Raw genomic sequence first — 21,471 nt, 5'->3', positions numbered from 1 at the left:
TGGCCCCGCCCACCGCTGGAATGTGATCCCCGATAACTTCTCCAAAATGGAATTCAGCCCTTAAGCTGAAAGCAGTGCAACACCACGCCGTAAAGAATTGATAATGCATTTGTGGTCCTCTCTCTCTCAGGCTTTACAAAAAATTAGAAATGGCGGCCGTAGCCATCCTCCGCCCTGCCCCAATCTGAGTCAGGGCTGAAGTGTGCAGGGAGGGGGTGAGCTTCCTCCCCATGCCATTTTCCTACTGAAAATCCCCAGCCCATCCCAAAGCTGCTATTTTCCCCCAAAGGTGCCACTGCAGTGACGGACAGAGGTTACTTACTGCTACACGTCTTCTTGTCCTGGTTGAGTTGATAGCCTGTCCTGCAGCGGCAAGTGTAGGAGCTGTGGGAACTGACACACTGGTGCTCACAGCCATGTCTCCCATCCGCACAAGCATCAGTGACTGCAGAGGTAGAAGAGAACACACAGTCTGGGCCTTCAAACAATGGCTGGAAGGTAAGTCTCGTACACCCAAGCACTGGCACTGGCAACAGGGAACTCAGGCACAGCTATTCACAGTGGCAGGGAGCCACAGCCAAGCTCAACTCCGGAACAAATCCAGCTACATAACACATGTGTTTTCAAGTGCCACATTCACACTTTATTCCTGTCCTATCCAGAAATGTATATGTAGGGTTTATTATTTACATATCCATTTCTGGGTCTCCTTCCTCCCTAGCGCTGATTTCTTTTGCAAGGGATCGCTGCACAGAGTAATACAGTACGGGGTAACAAATACCACATTCTTTTCCACACTGGCATATGTTTGGCATGGACCCAGATTACACAGATGCTTCATTGTTGAATCTTATGACTTGTTTCCAACTCAGCAACGCTGTAAAACCAATTCCATCCAATGTGCCGTTTACATAGTTAAACCTAAAGCTTAGGAACAAGGATAATTTTTATCTATGTAGTCGGCTCTAATAACTGTTTGACTGATACCACATGTTAAACTTGTAGTTAGTTATGCTTACCGGAGCATGTCTTTCCATCAGTGTTGATCTTGTATCCTGGTTTGCACTGACAATAAAATGAACCTGGGACACTGACACAGGTGTGCTGGCAGCCATGATCCATTTCTGTGCACATATCGACACCTGGAAGATGCAAGTTGGCACATTGCAACACTTGATGCTGGGAGTTGTGGGACATTTTTCTGTCTAAACATGCATAGAATTGCACTCTAATAAAATTAATAATTATTATCATTTATAGAATGATGTTGAGTGTTTAGGATCCTTCATGCACATGAAGTAACCAGATCAGAGTAAATGGAGCAAAAACCATAATACAAAAACAGTAATGGTAGCAAGAAATGCTCATGCTTGTTGGAAACTCATCTGTGAGGAGCTCATTCACACAAACACACTTTCTATTTAATACTGGGGAAGTTGTCTGAAACTGAGGAAGGTCCTTGCCTAGACCCAGCTTTAATGAAAAGGTAGATAACAAGGAGGGATTTTAAAAAATGGAAGTAAAAATATGATTAAATATGTAGAAGAAAGGGAAAATGAGAAAAATAGGAGGGGGATAAGGATGTAGTTGTGCAAGAAGAGATTGGGAGCCAGTGCTGATGGAGGATTCCCAAAAGATAGGATAAGCCAAACAGAGGGACACGTCATCCCATCTGTTCCTTCCCATTCTGATCTCACCTTGAAATACTTTTCAAATCTCATCACAGGCCATCCAGGAGGTGGCTTTTCCCCATCACTCACCACACAACTTGTCCTGGAACTGTTTGCCAAACTGTTGGATGAGGTCAAAGGACTCCACCAAGAACACGTGCTCCTCCAGCGGGGGTGAGGCCATGGCCCGCAAGGAGTTCATGTCCGCCCGCTGCACACCCACAGCATAGATTTCAATGCCAGCTGCTCGTGCCTGAGCCGCCACGTCAGTCACCCGGTCCTGGGGCCGCCCGTCGGTGACAATCACGGCCACTCGTGGGATCTTCTTGTGCAGCGGCCGTGCCCCCTCTTGTGTGGTGAAGGCTACATTCATAGCATACTGGATGGCCAGCCCCGTCATTGTGCCTTGAGCCAACGGGACAATGCTGTTGATGGCCTTCTCCATTTCAGCCCGGCTGAAGAAGGACTTGAGAGAGAAGACATTCTGGACCTGGCTGGAATACTGGATCACCCCTACCCGTGTGGTGTTAGGCCCAATATCCAGGTTGTGAATGATGTCAATCATGAAGCGCCGCATGGTCTCAAACTCGAACGGACGGACGCTACGTGAGCTGTCAATCACAAAGACAATGTCCAGGGGACCAGTCTTACACTTAGTTGCTGGAAAAGGAAAATGGAAAGACCCAGTTTAACCCTCTTTTATACCTTGAAATGGGCACCTTGTTCCTTATATATACGAAAACATTTCTATCTCACCCTTCTGTTATAACACCACCACTACTCAGGATGGCTGAAAACAAATTAAAACCAACAATAAAAATTAACAAACATTTTAAAACCCAAAATTAAAGTTTAAAGACAGGTCACAGCAGATAAAATAACCTTAAAACAAAGTGTCACTACAATACACTTATTAAACCAGTAGGTCAAATGCACCCCCGCTCTTCCCCACCTAACCCACCATTCTAGCATGGGACACCTTTTAAACCTTTGGGTCTGCTGTAAAATATAGCATTTTTGAGGGTTTTAGCAAAATATTCTTCTTTTTTAATCCAAACATAAAAAAGTAAAGTCAGATGTGTTGCTGTGTAGTGTGTGAAACAGCCCTGAGATAAGAGAATGAAGGATTAGGCTCGGTGCGATCAAGTTGAATTGCATACTCCCCGCAGCCCTCTCCATGGTGAGAAGTCTACATCAGACACTCAAGAGATTCACTTGAACTACAAGGTGTGGCTACGAAAGTGAGTGATAAGGGATCTTCATTTTGAAGTAGATGGCTGATCGAATGGGGCAGGGGAGCTGCAGTTTTCAAAACACAAAAACAATCTTTTTACAGATTGTAAGCCACATGTAGTGTAACTGAGTGTAGGATCTTCATTCTCAATAGTTATTTTGCAGGAACACTTGTAATTTTTTTAAGCTCAATGACAAATAATAAGAGCTGCTTTCATTGCCCAAATATAACCTCTTGTTCCCAGACAATGGAACATTTTTACCCAAATGGCCAAGAGCAACAGCCATGCTGGCTGAGAATGATGGAAGTTGTAGTCCAACACATTGGGAAGGCCCCAGCTTGGGGAAGGCTGGTCTGTGTCAGTGAGTCCATGGGTTATTCCCCACAACTTCTGTAAACCGCCCAGAGAGCTTCGGCTATGGGGCGGTATAGAAATGCAATAAACAACAACAACTTTTAATGCAGATCTGATTGCATCAACATTTGCTGATGTTGTATACAATTTTGGTTGGTCGCTTACCTAAGAGCTTTGGTCGGGCTTCCAGTGCTGTCAAAGAAAGCAAAAGAAAAGGAGCAATTTGTAGCAGCTTCATCATTCCGTTTCAAGACAAGATAATCCCAGGAAGAAGTCTAGAGGATTTTCTGAATAAAGAGAATGAATGTCCAGTGAGATTCTAAAACCTTTAGTCATGCTTTCACATTCTGTTTCAAGCAGTAAGAGGGCACACCAGTTCACCAAGAGCATTTTTCAAGGTTAGTGTTCCAGCTTGCAACTTGAAATAGCAACCTGGATCACTTTACATGCAACTACAAACTATAGTGAAATCCTAAGGATGTTTACTCCTGAGTAAGTCCCACTGAGTTCAATCGGTCTTACTCCCTGGTAAGTGTGTTTAGGATCGCAGCCTACAGTGCCTCTTTAATGAAACTCCAGCAACAGCTGCTTTTGATGTATCCCAAGAAAAAACAGCAGTAGTCACATATCCAGTCATCAGATCCTTTTGGGAGCACAATGTAAGTGTCCACATCCTTTTGGCAAACTTGCAAATTCTAGTACTACAAGTTCCAAGTTACTGTACAAAGTACTCTTAATGCAAGGGCATTTCTCCCCACCTCATGATTGAGCAGTATTACTGCAACTGTATTATATCACAGTCCCCCATCTTTTAGCACACTAAAAGACCAGTCTGGCTTTCAGACATGGAGTTGAGCTGGCAGCTGAACAAACCTTATTTCAGCTTATAAACTGGAAACAATTTATTGTAGTCAGGCACTCTTTTTTAGCCTTGAACCAAACCTCTCACTTATTTCTGATGCCTTTCTGAAGTGCAGAAGAACTCTATGCAGAAAGTCCAACTGTCCGCCATGTTATTCCCATAATATTATTTCATGCAAGCCAGTTACTGTTGCTACTATTCAATCAACTGCCAATTTGCTGTTCTAGATACAAATAGCAAATTGAAGTATATGCTCCAAAACAGCAGTTGACCTATTACTGGGATTCATTTTCTGACTGGAGATTCCAACTGCTTCTCAAAGATTTCAATTACAGTCTTGTTTACTTTTATGAGCAAAAGGCTGGATGTGCCTGATCTCGTCTGATCTGAGAAGCTAAGCCGGGTCAGCCCTGGTTAGTACTTGGATGGGAGACTGCCTGGGAATCAGGCTTCCTGCACTGAGCAGGGGGTTGGACTTGACAGTCTTGTAGGCCCCTTCCAACCCTATGATTCTATGAGTGATAGATAATTTTCTATTCAGAGTGTAGTGCAGTGGCTATGAAACTAAGCTGTCAATCAGAGAGTCCCAGGTTCAAATGTCACCTCACCCATGAACACACCATACGGCCTTATTCAAGCTGCTGTTCTTCCAGCCATCAGCCCCTGTCCCCCATCTACCACTGCTGGGTACCAGCCAACCTTGCATCATTATTGAAAGGATTACTGAGGCAGTATATTATGTGCTTCTAACAATCTAACACTCTATATGAATACTTCTTTTCCCTGAGATGAGCTTTGGTGGTTTTAAGAACTCTCTCTGGGCTCTTAAGACTGCCAACTGATCGGGGGCGGAGAGCAGTTTGGTCTGCTCTTATGCCTGTCACAGAAACTTAACACATAGAAATCGAGAGGTAAAGTTTTTCATGACATGTAAATGAACATTTTCACGGGTTGTTTTCTGCAAATCAAACCGCTGTAAAAAAAGCACAGCCTAATTATAAAGTTGGCAACCCCAGCTCTGATTTGTATTTTAATGTGTCAAAGTCAATCAATAAATCTTAGCGAGCTTAGGGGGAAATATTTTGTTTAGCTATCAGAACCTAAATGTATCCTTCTTCTCCCCACCCTGGTGATCCCCCCCTTTTTTTCTTGGCCTGGACTTCATCATGACCCCTTGCAATCCTCCCACCCAAATTCTCTAATGATTTATTCATTTGAATTAATTTACTGCTTGCTTATAAGTAACTGAAATGAATAGTGACGCTTCCTATGATGGTACTTTTCTGCATGCCTCACATTTAATCCCAGAGAAGGGGACTGCATCCTTGATATTTCCAAACACATTGGCCAGGATGGTATAGAAGTATTTTGCCACAGCTGGGCAGGGGGGCTGCTTACCAGACTGTAAGCCGCAGTGCAATGCAAAACAAGGAATGTAGTAAGCAGAAAATGGGATTATTCAGGGGGATGACATACAAAGTGATGGAGACATACCAAACTGAAGTCACCACAAAAATGGCACCAGGGCCAGCTTGGCAGATTATGAATGTTATCTGATTTGGAGCTATGGGAAGGAAATAATAAGCAAACTTCTGGAGATGTAACCTGAGGGGGATAAAAGAGAAACGAGAACTGGCCAACTCTATGTAATTTGCAACTCTACTGATGGTAAGACATGCCAGTCTTTGCCACTGGGCCAAGAATCACATTCTCCCAACCACCATGGTCTAAGGGCCACTTATCCATCAACAAAGAAGAAGAAATGCATCACCCATTGAAGAGGACAGAAGAGGACACAGATCTGCATAAAATTCACATATGTGTAATACAAATTTAGAAATAATAACTGTAATTTAAATAGGAATACAGTACATCTGTCTGTAGCGGGGAAGACTGTGAACAGGTGATCAGTGTGCCTGCTCAGACTGCTACTTAGATGTTAACTGTTGATGTGTAACTCCAAGGCTCTTGATGGGCTCTCCCATCTGATGGTTCTTTATCTTTAAACCAGACACAGACTGGACAGGCCTTCAAATAGTAAAGTAGGGCACATGGCTACTCTACTAACTCTTCGATCAAATTCAGGATAAATTTCTCAGTATCTTGGTAATGGTGGAGTAACATGGTTGTTTTGCCCAGAAACTTATCTGGGGTGCTGATTTTAATGGAATCCCACGACTGTATCTACCAAACATCTCAGGATCTCTAAAGACGAAGGCAGACAGTCACTCTAAGGCTTGGTTCAAATGGTTTCTTGGACCAGGAATGACCGCAACAGTTCCTACGTGCACAAATCATGAACAAATTCTTTTGGGACTGAAATGGTAGCTTCTTCTGCCCTTCCTCCTGAAGGAATTTATTCTCAGAAGGAGGCACAGCAATATACGATAATCATGAAACCATAATCCACACAGCAGTTGATGCAAGCACCAGCAATAGTAGGGCTGTGCACCAGTTTGGATCCTGATCCAGATTCCGAGCCAAAGTGGTCTGAAGTAGGATGGATCGATCTGAATCGCTTCAGACCAATATGCCCCTCACCCCCCAGACACGTCCAACAAGCACAAGAGCCACCTGCCGAGTCCCCTGCTCCGTACTCAAACCCATCGCAAGCTCCCTCAGCTGTTGGCCTCTTCAAGAGAGTCGCCATTTTCTTTTAAAATGGCGACTTGTCTATTTCTGTATGTGAAATATTGCACAAACAGTGGCCATTAGACAGTCATCTATGCAACGTTATAGGAGGAAATGGGCCAAGAACAGAGCAATGGCTGCTGGCACTCGAGCAGGGGGCTTGTGCAGCTCAGTGGGGCGGCAATTCAGATGTCCAGATCTTACTTCAAATTCGGAGTATGAGGCGGGTCGGGATCGGGTTGAAGTGGTCTGAAGCGGGTCAGGGTCGATTCAGAAGCTCTGAATAAGCCTCCAAAGCTGGATGAGGGGGTCCATGCACAGCCCTACTTGACAGGGGGAATCACATTTTCTCAGCAACAATGTTTGAGATTTGAGTGTTGGGAAAATGCAATTTCACTGCAATAGAATCACTAAAATATCCAGAAAAATATGCTCAACAATTTCAGTAACAGCTGCAAGTATTTGTGATAACAGTAATTGGCCATAGAGGTTCTAAAGTTCACTGACACTATGGATGTTTTGACCTCACCCAAAGACTGTAAATTCATAAGGTGGGGTGTGGAGGATGACTTGGTTTTTCTAGTTTTCTAATAAGTTGGACATGTTTAGAATTCCAGGGAGATGCAATATTTCAATACATCCACCAGGGGCCACTGTAATGCAAAGAAGTAGCCACCTTCATGCCAGTTCTGCGGAGGATTTGTGAATGGAGGAGAGAGATACTGGCAAAAGGGTAGTTTGCATGCATCCTCTTGGGGAGATGGGAACCATGCTAACACACAAGTAAATTGCTGAGACTCAGCAGTACAACAGGGGAGACAAGAAAAAGGAGATGAATTACCTGTTCATTTCTTTTTGGGAAGGGAAAAGAATGGAGAAGGGGAAATACGAACTTCCTTTGTCTTTGCTTTTGAAAAATGGGTGCAGGAGGCAACGGCTGTTTGCTTCCACATCTTTGTCAAAAAAAATCTTCTACTAATTTTAGGGAGGGTGAAATCGTAGTGGGAGATCAGTATGTTGAAAAGAAGGCTTGTTTGCATTTTGTATGGTTTATGTATTTCTGTGAACAAAATGTATAATTAAAACATCATGCTGGGGGGGGAGAGAAGGCTCCTCAGGTCTAACTTTATTCTGCTTTCCCTTTCTAAACTCCCCTCAGCTTCTTTCATCCTAGGCCATGTTATAATGACCGAGGAACTTCAAGGTAGAGATCTCTGTCGCTGGGAAATCTGGTTCTTTTTTGACCCAGCGGAGTTCCACAGTGTGCATGACTCACATTGCGTCTGCGAGTTGAGCTGCGGACTTTTCCTTGAATTCTGAGAACTTTTTTGAACATTTTGGGGGGGAGATTTCACAATTTGTGGCCGAATTTGCATAAATTACAGCTGAATTTGCACAAATCAGACCACATTTTGCATTATTTGTGCAAATTCAGCCATAATTTGCACAAATTCGGCTGTAATTTGTGCAAATTACAGAACTGTCCCCCCAAAATGTACAAAATTCCCTGAAAAACTGCGAATTGGCCCAGCTCACTGCAGATCAAGTTGGGTGCAGCAGTAGGAACCGAGACGAGGTCTGGGGGGGCCGAGCCCAGGAAACCCCGCCGAATTCCACCCCCCAAATGCATTTTTCCAACAGCCCTATTATAAGCTATTGATAATACTGTTTTATAAATGAATTCAACAGGTTAACACCACCACAGTGGAGGCCGGGGCTAAGTCCAGCATTATCTGATTGCACAACAGAGGTTTCCCACTGGGTGCCCCCAAATATGTTCCAGAGGGTCTCCCAAGGCTTTGGAGCAAGTTTAGGGGACATGTGGGGGGGCAGCAGGGGATGGGGAAATTCAATCCACCAGTGATGTCCATTATATGGATGGACACCATTGGAAACAAACCCAGTAATCCCAGTATGAAAGATCCACATCTTAGCTATTCGGTCATGGCAAACGTTATATGCTATCTAGGGCTTAACAAGAGCCAAGATGCACCAGGATTTAGCCCTGGAGCAGCATGGAAGCTATTTCCAATACCAGGACTCAGCCCTGGAACACATGCTAGGATAACAATAGAAAGAGGGTGTGAAAGTTTGAGGCCTACAGAGGCAAGGAAATGGGGGGAAAGGTCAGGCTTAGAGGCCTGGAGTTTTTTGCTGGGAAGGGGCATCCCTGGGAGGAGGAGTTTCATTTCTTCAGGTTAAGTTTCATTTCTTCAGGTTTGAAGCAGTACTTTCAGTTCTCGGGGAGGGGGTATAAAAACAGAGAATCGGAAAGACCAGAGCAGCAAGAGTAGGGTTGGAGAGACCAGAGCCTGAAGAGGGAGCAGGAAGAAGCAGCCTGGAAAAGTCTAAGTGCAGCTAGGGTAAAGGAACTTGCGTTTTGAAATTTTTATTATCTTTTCATGCCTTTTGTATCACTCAACTCTATTGTGTAAATACCTTTAGTTGTGATTTGCTTGCTTCAATTTACCAGTAACTGTTGTGGTTAAAACCCCAGGTGTCTGAAGTGCCAATCACCCCACATCTACAGCCTAAACTGCATGTTACTGGGAAAGGAAAGTTTAAAAGAAGGGAGGTAGTACCCTTAAGGAGCCAAGAGATCCTTAAGGAGTTGTTCAGGGAGTCCAGGTCATAAAAGGAACCGTGACAGAGGGCCTCTGGGCACATCCAGAGTGAACTTTTCTCACCAGTAAGTAACTACAATTAGCCCTTGCACATCAGGAAGTAGGATGAAACCCAAATGACTTTCATTTTAGCAATTAAGCAGTGATGCTGTCATTTAAACAGTAATGCAGAGGCCAAGCGTGATCAAGGACAGCTTGCAGTGGTGGATGTTGCATGCAGCTGCACTTAGACATTTCCAGGCTGCTTCTTCCTTGCTTTTAGTTTCCAATGTTACTTCCCATATTCAGACGTTTATTATTCAACTAATGCAACCTCGCAAAAAAACAAGACCACTAACTGGCAGCAATTCTAAACACATTTACTAGGGAGCAAACACTACTGAACATAGCGGGGCTTACGTCTGAGGAAATATACACAGGATTGCTCTGCTATTTTTCAATGTGCAAATGCTGCCTGGTCATCCAGACAAGAATTTTATCCTCCACAGGTAACCAGGCTATTTACTATGAACCAGCCTGAATAAATGCAGTGACCCATTCTACCGATTTCCTCCAGATTAGCTTTCAAGTCATCACAAACTAAACAAGACTTTGCTCACTAGCTAATCATTTTACACCTTGTCGCATTATGCCACTTCCTCGTTTCTAAAAAATAGTATTTAATTCCTACAGTTAATCTAAAGGCTCCCTATTTACACATACAATATTCTCTAAGTCAGCAATCTCTCTGTGTGCATGCCAGAAACTTCTCCTTGTTAATGCAAGTTAAAAGATTTTGACACAAATTCATCTCCAGCCAAAAAAATCAAACCAGTCCCCTTAATTCATACAGTTGCCAGTTAAGAAAATTGGCCGTTCTTCATTTAGTGGGAACTGGATACTTCCTGACGGTTGCTGGGTGACCCCACTTCGTTTTGAGCGGCAAACAGTTCTAGCCAATAGGGTTTAAAAATGCAAATATGTGAAAAAAAGAAAACATGCCCCCAACGTAATTAACAATATGGCTTCTGAATTATTTTTCCCAATAGACTTCACTCAGACTCAAACATGACTTTGAAGATGTACCTAGCAGCTACATCTTTCTTTCTTCCAGATCAGGTGGCCTGATCTGGATCAAAACCCTAGTATTGGCTGGCTGGCTGGCTGGCTGGCGGGCGGGGGGCTTAACCCTCTGCCTCTTGCTCTGGTCCTAATTTGGACAGGGGCTCTGGCACCTGTAATTTTCATTGCCAAAAACTGATATATTTGTTTTAATGCATCACTTTTTGGCAACAGAAATTACAGGTTTGGAGGCCCAAATCAAGTCCCACTGCACTTACTTTAGAGTAAGAAAGATGGAGCTGCTAATTATGTCTTCAAAGTAATGTGTAGCTTGGCTATTAAGTAAGCAGTTTTTAAGATTGCTTTCCAAGTATATGTATATACCTACAATCCTCTTTCAAACTCTTATTATTCAACTCATGCAACCTCACCAAACAGGCCACTAACCAATGGAAGACTGCCTCTGCAAAATAAATTAAAATAAAATAAAATAAAAATGGTTTTTGCAAGTCAAAGGTGATACAGACCCTAAATGTGTATGTCTGTACACATCTGGAAGACAGAAAAGAAGAACTGACAAAGTTATTTTCATTCATGATCTGACTCTACCTGTTAGGTATATCCACTGAAATTTACCAGGACGGTGGTGAAGCAGGTACTTAAAATAACCTAGTCCTATCCGTGTTTTCTTAGAAATCAGTCCTGCTGATTTCATTGCGAGTTATTTTAAGGAAATATGCTTAGGTCTCCATTTATCAGTTGCTCCATGATCAAAGCTTCAGTCCTAAACACACTTACTAAAGCTACAATCCTATATCCACTTACCTGGGAGTAAGCCCCATTGACACTCAATGGGTCTTACTTTTAAAGATGCATGTATATGATTGCACTGTAAAGAGTAAGTCCCACTATGTTCAATGGGGCTTACTTTCAGGTAAGCGTCTATAAGATTGCAGCCTTAGGCTACAATCCTAAGCACACCTACTAAGGAGCAAGTCTCTTTGAAACCAGGGGGTTAAGTCTGAATAGGACCACGCTACTCAAGAAGTTCTCAAACTACATTGTCCATTTTGATTTTATATGAGTTCCATTTTACTCTGTGTAAACATTAGATTTTTCACCTCACTCAACTATTCTCTATACATTCACTGACAATGTCACCATCCACCCTGTCAAGCTGGCACAAAGCCTTAAGTTTCTCTTTGATTCCCCCATTCTGTTCCCCATATTCAATCGCTTACTAAGTCATGTTGGTTGACCTTGTACAATCAGGGTAGGGAACCTTTCTCCTGTCAAGAGCCACATTACCTTGGTCAAAACCTGTCGTGGTCTGCAAACCAGCAGTGGCCACTGCCAGAGTCAAAGGACAGCAGAATTATGGGTCTGATTTTAGGCTGTTGCATACCGAACAAAGACATTGACATCCAGGAAGTCTTCTTTTCCAACTTGTGCAAGGTTCCCCCTCCACTGTAGTTGGGGACCAAGCAGGAAGGAGTATATAATATAAACAATTCAGAATGGAATCAATGAGGGGCATGGCCTGGGAGAGTCTAGACATCTGGACTGAAGGGGTTGGCATTTGGCACACAGGCCAGAGGTTCCCCACCCCTGCTGAACATTTTTTTTAAAAAAAAACCTCTTCCTCTCTGCCCCCTCGGTAAAATTCTGGAACAGGCAGCCTTCCACAGCCTGATTCCTTCCAGATGTTTTGGGCTTCAACTCCCAGCATTCCTAAGCATTAGCCATCCTGGCTAGGGCTGATGGAAGTTGATGTCCAAAACATCCGGAGGGCACCAGGTTGGGGGAGGCTGCTCTAGCATGATCTCAAGGTCTCCTACTCTTAAATGGCTCCACCCATTCTCCCTTGCTGCCCCTCATGTCTGGAATTCCCTACCAGAACATCTACTTGTGGTCTCTTCTTCCTTTGTTCAAATCTTTCCTCAAAGGTCACCTTTTCCATGAGGTTGTTTCTTAAAAATATCTTCATTCCAAAGTGTGATGAACCCAAACTATACGTAACTATAATGGATCATGTTCATCCTTTGTTCCCTTTACCTTCACAATCAACTGGAAAACAATCAAACAGGGGAGAACAGTAAGTCAGATAAGTAACAGTTCACACAAGGCAGGAAAACAAATCAGTCGAAAGCCTGGGTGAACAAATAGGTCTTTAGTTGGCGCTTAAAGCTTGTGAGACTTGGTGCTGATCGTATATGAGGCAGCGGGGAGTTCCACAATCATGCTTGTACTGAGAACGCCCTCGATACGAGCATGACGAACTCCAGGCAAATGCAGCACCCTCAAGAGGGCATCCCCACTCCATCTTAATATCCAGGCAGGCGCATAAGGGAGAAAGCACCCCATCAGGTGTTCAGGTCCCAAGCTGTGTGGGGCTCAATATATGAGCACAAGCACCTTAAATCTGGCTCGGTGACTTATTGGCAGCCGGTGCAACTCCTTCAGAACTGGTATAATATGTTCCCGGTAGGCCTTCCCACTCAGCAGCTTAGGAGCAGAATTTTGCACTAACTGCAGATTCTGGGCCAAACTCAAAGGCAGCCCCGAGTAAAGTGCAGCAGTCCAGTCTTGCAACAACAACGAAAGGATGTCTTCCCATTGCAAGCCATATTAAAGCACATTTGCATCTGTTGGATGTAAGTGCCTTAGAGCTAAATAAAGACGTTTGAAGAGTCCCTTGTGCAAAAGGACTCTCAAGGCAGCTTCTGTACTAGCATGTTGAAAGGAACTGTATCCAGTCTCCAGCACCACACACCTTCTGTGGCATAGCACCAGAAGCGGGACTGATAAACCTGACCCCATGTACTCCAGGGATGGAGTGATGAACCACAGGACTAAGCCACAAGTCATGTGGGTTAGTTTAATCTTGGATTCACACATCATTCCAACCACCCAATTCCTTCAAAGACTCAGCTGAAAGAAACCTCAACTTCTACTGACACAGAAAAGCCATTTGCTTTGCACATAGTATTTGCTCCCTCTAAAATACGTTTTGTTTTTACCACTCCTTAAATTATTTTTTCTTCTTTTTTTTTGGAAAAGCAGCAATAACTGCAAAAAATAGTTTTGGGCAGCTGTGCCATGCATAACATTTCTTGAAGTCTATGATGTCCAAACCTCACCTCAATGGCAGGCTGGCAAACAGCCTGGTTTTGTCTCTTTCCAGATATTTCAAAGCCCAGCTCAGAAAAAAAATAAACTCCGAAGAAGAAAAAATAGGGGGTTGGGGGAATGGTTGCTATTAAAAAAAGAAAAACAACCAACTTTCGGATGAGTGACTTACTTAGCAGAAGAGGAAGCTCTCAATACCAGCCAACCTTACAGGACTGCAGTTAAGGATTACTGCAAAAATATAGGAAAAGTGTTTTGAACACTCAGAAGCACCCATGCTATATATTATTACAGGCATTATTGAATTTATTATTATCTGTCACTTGCACAGTACTTAAACAGTGCAAAGGCCTTTAGATACTTAGCAGCAAAACACAATGGTTCTTGCCATCGCTCGTCAGACATTGCAAGAAACGTTATAGGAAAGTTAGTAGCTTTTTAGTGAGGTACCATCTTTCCTTTAACAAAACCCAAAACAGAAGGCTTTAATCGGGATGCTGCCAACATGTTTAATCAGCAGAGGGATTCAAATAAATCATCAACATTAGCTCACTAACCACTGAACATCTTTTCTTATTTGCTAAACAGGAGTGGCCCAAGATCTGAAAGAGTCCTTAGCAAAGTGTCCTCTGGTGTGGGCCCTGGGTTTACTGGCAGTGACGGGCAGTAGCGGCAGTGATATCATGAGCACCAGGAGATGCCATTTTAATTTCCCACAATGCCCCTGACATAGTGTTGTGCCTTTGCCGATGATTTTCAGACCCAGTTTCCCAGCATTTTGGTGGGGGGAGGACGACAGGCATCACTACAGGCATGGTGGCACCAGGACTATTGCTAAGGCTAATGCATAGTCACATCCGCACCTTCCCCTCCCATGCAATTGTGTGATACTTTTTATTGCAATATCAAGTGTACCTATTATGATGTAGTGGGGACTCAAAGCAGCCTCTCGGCTCAGGGACTAGAATGTGTCAGGAAGGGTATATCTATCCAAAAGCCAAATCACAACTGAAGACACACTTCCGCTCTCGAAAAAGTGAAGCTGGAAAGGTTTGCTTTCAGAATATGTAAAGGTAAAGATTACACTCCCTCAGAGGTGCCAAATCTATATTACCACACAAGTGTCAAATGTGGGTGTGCTTCCTAAACGGAAGGAGGAAAGGACAGAGCTGTGACTCATACAGAGGCATTATGGGCTGCCTCCTTTGAGCAGGTAATTCTGCTGCCTCTCAGGACCAATCACTTCTGCTGCAATGCTTTCGAACTGTGGTGCTGGAGAAGACTCTTACGAGTCCCCTGGACTGCAAGGAGGTCAAACCAGTCCATATTAAAGGAAATCAACCCTGAGTGCTCATTGGAAGGACAGATACTGAAGCTGAAGCTCAAATATTTTGGCCACCTAATGCGAAGAGAAAACTCTCTGGAATGAACATGCAAAGTTGCAGCAAACTGCTCCTTCAGTAAGTGGCTACTCAGGGCACCAAGGACCCTGTAATTCAAGCATCCCCAACTTTTTTGGACCTGTGGGCACATTTGGGAATTTGAGAAAGTGCTGTTGGCACCACCACAAAATGCCTAATTGGTGGATCACTGCTTTGGCATCTACCTGTTGCATCTATGGATCTTAGACTGCATCTTATTCAGCAAAAAACATTTGTTTCATGTATATTGGACACCGCAACGTCCCTTTAATAATGGATTGTCTAATTCAGCTAATTGCTAGCAGTGCAATACAGCTAATGCTTCTTTTAAACGTATGTTTTGGCAATGTCTAGTAGTTGCTTCTTTTGAGGAGGAGGTTATTACACAGATAAATTTTGTCCTGGAACAGTGTTTAATATTCACTGATATACATGCTCTTTCAGATTATTTACCTGCTTCATGGAAATTAACAAATGGTCAGTGTAAATGGGTTCTCCACACCCTTTCGACAGCTTAAAGGCTGATATTACAACATTGGAAGGATAAACACTCACCACCTATAACGCAATGGACTGAGGAGCTTACAATGCTTTCAATATTTGAATGGGTAGCATACAGATGCCACCTTCAAATGGATACTTATTTGGCTATTTGGTCCGCTTTTGTTGAACCCTATGTATAATTGCTAGAGAGCTATATGCATTCCATATGTATTAATTGCTATGGATACATAAAATCCATGTACATCTATTTAAAAAATGGGGGGGATGTTTTGTGGGTGCCATTGGAGGTGCCCACGGACACCACACTGGGGATCCCTGCTGCAATTAAGATATTTCTTATGGCATATCGTTTGAAAATTGCTAGTCTAGCTATATTTTCTTCCCTTTGAGCCAGGACCAGCTTCGGGGTTGGCATCGTCAGGCACCTGCCAAGGCCCCATACTTCAGCAGGGGGGCCACTGGCTTTGCTGCTGTTCCTCTTGCCATTGCTATTTGCTTGCCTGCTGTCCCCGTCTTGCCTAGATAGCCAGCACAACTGGAACAAGGAGCTGCTACTACAGCTGCCTGCTGTCTCACTCACCCTTTCATCCTTGGCAACAGCAGGAACTGGGCCCAGAAGTAGAGAAAGGGAGTGACCAGGCAATTGCTGGGAGGAAGAGGAGGCCCACTGAAGACATCTTGCCCGCCCACTCCAACCACAATAACCCAGAATTGGCACAGCTTTGTGCCCTGCCCCATCTCTATCCATCACTCCAACTGAGTGTTTGATGGTAGTGGGAGGTGTGTGGGAATCCATTAGCAAGGGAACAGCTGGAAAAAGGGTGTGCAAATATTAAGTAGCACTGTCAACTTTGCATCCAAGCAAGAGACCTTGGAGATTAATTATAAAAAACCCAAGCTCTGCTCCAAAGCCAAGGGGTCCTGACAGATTGTTCGAAGCAAAGACCTTCATAAATCTATATGGCAGGATAAGGATATTTGTGTTCAAGTGAAACCAGTCAGGAGATAAGCAGCTAACCGGAAAGACAGCCTACGATTTCTTATGCAAAGGCACAAGGGAGGAAACCACAGAAATCGACCGGCCAAAATGCTTATCTCCACCAGCAGCTTCCTACAGGTGCATAAAAAGAACCAAGGGGCAAAGTGGAGGGTGAATGGAGGCCACAGGTGATGTATTTCAGTTCCTGGAATGAACACACGCTGAGAGAAGAAATCCCTGAGCACATAATGGAGCCAGGTAAGCCAACACAAAACCGGACTGGAGTTCTGGCTCTCACCCTCACGGCTCTGCCCAGTAATGTCTTGCCCTGTTCCCTTTTTTCATGCTGTATGTCTGGACTATCAGCCAAATGCCAAGTTTTCAGGGAAAGAAGCTGCTTTGGGTTTCAGCGTGGCCTGCTCGGTCATTCGTTTTTTTCTTTCCTGGCTACTGGTTAATAGAAATGCTTTAAATATTCTATTCATGACTCACACGGGCAAGCCAGAGACTTGAACTCATTGTCTGCATCAGAGACATACATAATAGCATACAGCAAGGTCTCTGAACACATTTCAGAGCACTTCATAGGGAAGCAGACAAAGGACTGCCCTGCAGTCGTGACTGTGGGGTGTGAAAGCTGCACAAACCAAATGTTTCCATGTCCATGGCTGTATCAGTGTCATGGATGACAGGAAAACAAGGCTGGCTCCAACCATATTTTTTTTAAAATAGAGCTTTCTATTAGCCATATCATTATTTATTACGTTTTTATCCTGTCCTATCACCAAGGAGCTTAGAATGGCAAACACAGTCCCACAGCCTTCTGCCTCCTCACAACCCTCTGCGGTAGGCTAAGCTGAGAGACTGACTCCAGAACCAGATTACCTAGTCAGCTTCATACTCCCACAGAGACTCACATGGCCCCAATCTGGATCACAACCATGGTGTTCTTGGAAGGGGGATTAAACCTCCTCCCCCATTTTTCCCTGAAATTCTACCTGCTTCCCATGGGTGCGAGGGGGGGGGGGGAGAAAACACTTCTATTGACGTCAGTGGAGACTCTTCTCTTTTTTTACCCTCCCACATGCAACGAGGGTGGAATTTGGGTGGAGGAAAATAGGTGGGGGAGGCTTACACACACACACACACACACACACACACCCCAGAACACCATGGTCTTGATCTGAATTGGGGCTGTGCATGTGTACACAGCAGTAGCTAAAACTCACGCATAGCTACACTATGTGTGGTAAAAACATTTAGTTTGGCCCTCAGTGTGGTTTGAACCCAGGCAATGCCTGTGTCAAAGGCTGACATGGCTGGACACCTACCAAAGGCTCACACCCCACAGAAGTCCACTGGCAGGTGCCCCCTGGACCTGCTCCTCCTCCTCACCACTGCAACCTGCTTGTTCACCTGCCTTTTGCTCTCGTCCGAACAATGGTGGTGGTGAGAAGGCGAAGCAGTAGATGCCACTGCCTACTTGCTCGCTGGCTCTCTCACTGTCAAGCAAGCAAGTGGTCACAACGGTGAGGAAGAGGAGCCATAGCAGCTGGTGACATTGGCGGCGAGAAGGCAGACTCACAGAGGGCTGGGGCCCATGGACGGTATCTTGCCCAAGGGCCCTCAAGAACCTGGAGACAGCACTGAACCCAGGTGTCCCTGATGCAAGTCCAGCACTCTGTGCTTGACATCACACTGCCTTCAATCTCAGACTCCTTAATCACCTTACGCAGAAAGCTATACCTCACTCTTACCCCTAACTAGAATCCATGCAACCTCGAGGGAGAGAAGCAGTGTGGTCAGCCTCACTTTTGCATCTCAACATATACATTGCTTACTCTTGTGTAGTATTTCTACATGACGCACATCGAAAACAGGCACAATGAGGATCCCTTCACAATTACAAATCATAGAATCATAGAATCATAGAATAGTATGTCCTAGATGGAGTATGGTATTCAGTTTGGAGCATAGCCCTTCACAGAGGATGCTGACAGACTAGAAACATTTCCAAAGCAAACCACAAGGCAGATCATATGATGAAAGAATGAAGGGGCAGGGGGTATGTTTAGGCTAGAGATTAAGGGAAGGAGCAGAGGCACTTTGATCATTTCCTCAGTATATAACATGGCACCCCACGGAATGTTTCATCACATCTGTGGAGGATAAAACAAGGGGCAACAGGAAGGTAAATTTGGGTTACAGCTTGAGAAAGCCTGCCGAACTGCAGTTAGGAATTAATTCAGTATGCTGAATCAGACTAAAGACCTACCTAGTGAAGCATTCTGTTTCCACAATGGCCAGCTAGATGCCTAATGGGAAGCCCACAAGCAGGACATCAGTTGAACAGTACCCTCCCACTCATGTTCCTCAGCAACTTGCATTCAGAGCTATACTGCCTCTGATACTGGAAGTGATATATTGCCATCATGACTAGTAACCACTGATAACCTTATCCTCCACTTGGGCAAAGCCATACTCTGCATACAATACCAGTGGCAGGGGTAGGGAGCCCCGGTCCATCTCTTGAGGAGTCAGTACCCAAGGTCCTCTCAATTTATAATGAATCCCCTTGCCTGAAGTGACAGAAGGCACAACAAAGAGTTACCCAGTGCTGTTGGAATGCAAGGTGTGAAGCCAGGGCTGTGCTCCAGATAGTACTGAGGACAGGACTAAATATAGTGCAAGAAACTGCAGCAATTCTTATGGGAAATCTGGCTCCCTGGTAACTTCAGCTCCATAGCTGACCCTGCTGAGTTCAGCTAGGCTTCTCCAGAGGCCTGAACTGGAGAGTGTCTGGCATAATTCTGATGCACAAATGACCAGACAAAAGTGGTGCTGGTGCAACGTGCCACCACCCCAAACAATTTACACTCAGCTCAAGTTCAGAGCTATAATGCAAAGGTGATCAGAAGTGCTGTTAGCCTCCTGAGATCTATACAGAGTGATGAAGGGAAGACTTCCCATGGAATATTTTCCCAGTGTTTCATTGTTCCATGGAAAATTTTCCATTTCATAAGTTCATTAGTAACAATGAATGGATGTCAATTGCAAATACAATATTCGGAAATCTTGGCTGTTTCAAAGTTGTAGGTGAGTGGCTGTCAGCATATCATGCACAGTTCTTTGGGCTGCTAAAATTTATTATTGTGTCAACAGTTTTCAGTACTTCTGGTTTTTTCTTAAATTTAAACTATGTAAGGGAAGTACATGTTCTTATATTTTATTTTTACAAGTATTCCAATAACATTTTTTACATAACACTTAAATCACATTAAATGTGCTTTCATTTTCCTCCTCTCAAATATTTCAGGTCAAATACTTGTGTCTTAGGACAAAAAAAAATACATAGGGTACTTTTTTTTAGCTTTGTTTTTTATGAAATATAAGTAAAATAAGCATGCCAAACTAGATCACTCTCTGGGGCATCAGAACATTTTCTAATGTAAATACCCTGTGCAAACAAATTTGCATAGGAAATTTTTCCAGAAAACCCACACCACTATATACACACTTACCCTGATGCTGGTGCTGCAACATCCTGGATCCACATAAGCCACACATTCACCAAACCAGTTTGGCTATCTGCACTGGCCCTTTGACTCACCCAGCCAGACTGGCACAATGAATCATAGAATGTTAGAATTAGATGTGACTTTGAAGGTCATCTAGTCCAGCCCCTGCGAAGTGCAGGATCTACCATGTAGACTGCAACTACAACATCCCTGGCAAATAGCCATCCAGCCTCTGCTTGAATATCTCCAGCAAAGCAGAGCCTCCCATCTACTGAAGACGTGTTCCACTGTCAAACAGCTTTTAGCATTAGGAAGTTTCTCCTGTGTTTAACCAAAATCTGCTTCCCTGAAATTTCTAGTCCTGTCCTCTGAAGCAACAGAGAACAACTCTATTCCATCTTCTGTGTGACTGTTCTTCAAATATTTGAAAACTACTTTCATATCTCCCCTTAAACTTCTATTTTCCAAGCTAAACATATCCAGCTCTTCTAACTACTCCAGCCCCTTCACCATCCTGGTTGCCCTCATCTTGATGCCATCTAATTTCTCTGCCTCATTCTTAAAATGATGTGACACCCAGGACTGGATGCTGTACTCCAGATGTGGCATGACTAGTGGAGATTAGAGTGGAACGATTATATGAGAATGTAGGTTGAGCATAGCTATTCTGAGCTAACCTCGTAACAAATGGCCATCTGATAGCTTCACCATGTATCCACCAGCTCACAACTCAACGCACATTTACTGTGCCCCTGAAGAGCTGCCAACAGTGGTCTGAGTAGCATGTGTCTTCACATGTTCCTAGTGTGAAGCTGAGCTTGTAGGGAAGCAATCACAATAGTTATTTTCAGAAGTTAGACCTCACACATCAACTGGATGTGTGAATGCGGCCTCAGACCTCCAATGACTGCATGTTGATGTAGATACCGACAAAGGGGAATCTTCATATGTCCAGCTGAACACATGAAGGCTTCTACAGAAGGAGAGGCGAATCTGTCAAGCTTGATTTCATTCAGTTCATCATTTTTCCAATGCTTAGTTCATTCTGTCCCAATTCCAATTCAGGTTTAAAAAAAAATGTTTTTGTTTGCATGAAAATGTGTATGTATTTTCATGCATATTTTAAAATGCACATTTTTTCAACTGCGCACACTTTTTTCAAGCCATTTCCCCATAAAATATATCATTTTTATGTGAATTTTTGTACACATTTTTAAAAATATCCACATTTTTTGTGGGTACCATTTCAACTGTATGTGTTTTTCCATACATATAGCAAACTGCAGCATGATCTTTGGAACTGTGTGGATTTTGATGGCAAACTGCATTCCGGTTCATGCTTCGGTTTGGGAAATGCAAATTTGATAAGTTCACATTGGAATGCAAACCCAGTGAATCCCCACCCGTCCCTACTTGTACATGATCAGGAACCCCAACTGTGTGGAACCCTTCACACATACAGCTGTATAAACGAAGGCTTTGAAAATGTCTGAATCACTATGA

The 21,471-nt window shown here is 43.8% G+C and overlaps 2 protein-coding genes across 3 annotated transcripts in view; one reads left to right on the top strand and one right to left on the bottom strand.

Annotated features, from left to right (window-relative positions):
* Positions 1-21,471, bottom strand: part of MATN4 (matrilin 4) — a 56,211-nt gene that overhangs the window by 20,939 nt on the left and 13,801 nt on the right. For both annotated transcript variants that reach the window (XM_084853979.1, XM_084853980.1), the window contains 4 exons: positions 3,425-3,546; positions 1,761-2,330; positions 1,020-1,142; positions 323-445 (listed from right to left, as the gene is read on the bottom strand). In XM_084853979.1, coding sequence (XP_084710105.1) covers positions 323-445; positions 1,020-1,142; positions 1,761-2,330; positions 3,425-3,500 — 892 coding nt within the window. In that variant the 5' untranslated portion in view covers positions 3,501-3,546. The remainder of the gene's footprint in view (positions 1-322; positions 446-1,019; positions 1,143-1,760; positions 2,331-3,424; positions 3,547-21,471) is intronic.
* RBPJL (recombination signal binding protein for immunoglobulin kappa J region like) overlaps positions 16,597-21,471 on the top strand; it is a 66,672-nt gene continuing 61,797 nt past the window's right edge. Inside the window, exon 1 of the mRNA XM_084853981.1 lies at positions 16,597-16,708. Coding sequence (XP_084710107.1) covers positions 16,642-16,708 — 67 coding nt within the window. The 5' untranslated portion in view covers positions 16,597-16,641. The remainder of the gene's footprint in view (positions 16,709-21,471) is intronic.

The sequence above is a fragment of the Heloderma suspectum genome, chromosome 4, assembly GCF_057233095.1.
Source record: "Heloderma suspectum isolate Gila_16-S chromosome 4, 16-S_ref, whole genome shotgun sequence".
Classification (NCBI taxonomy): domain Eukaryota; kingdom Metazoa; phylum Chordata; class Lepidosauria; order Squamata; family Helodermatidae; genus Heloderma; species Heloderma suspectum.
Note: the sequence above shows the minus strand (reverse complement) of the source record. Positions and strands in the feature narration are given on the sequence as shown.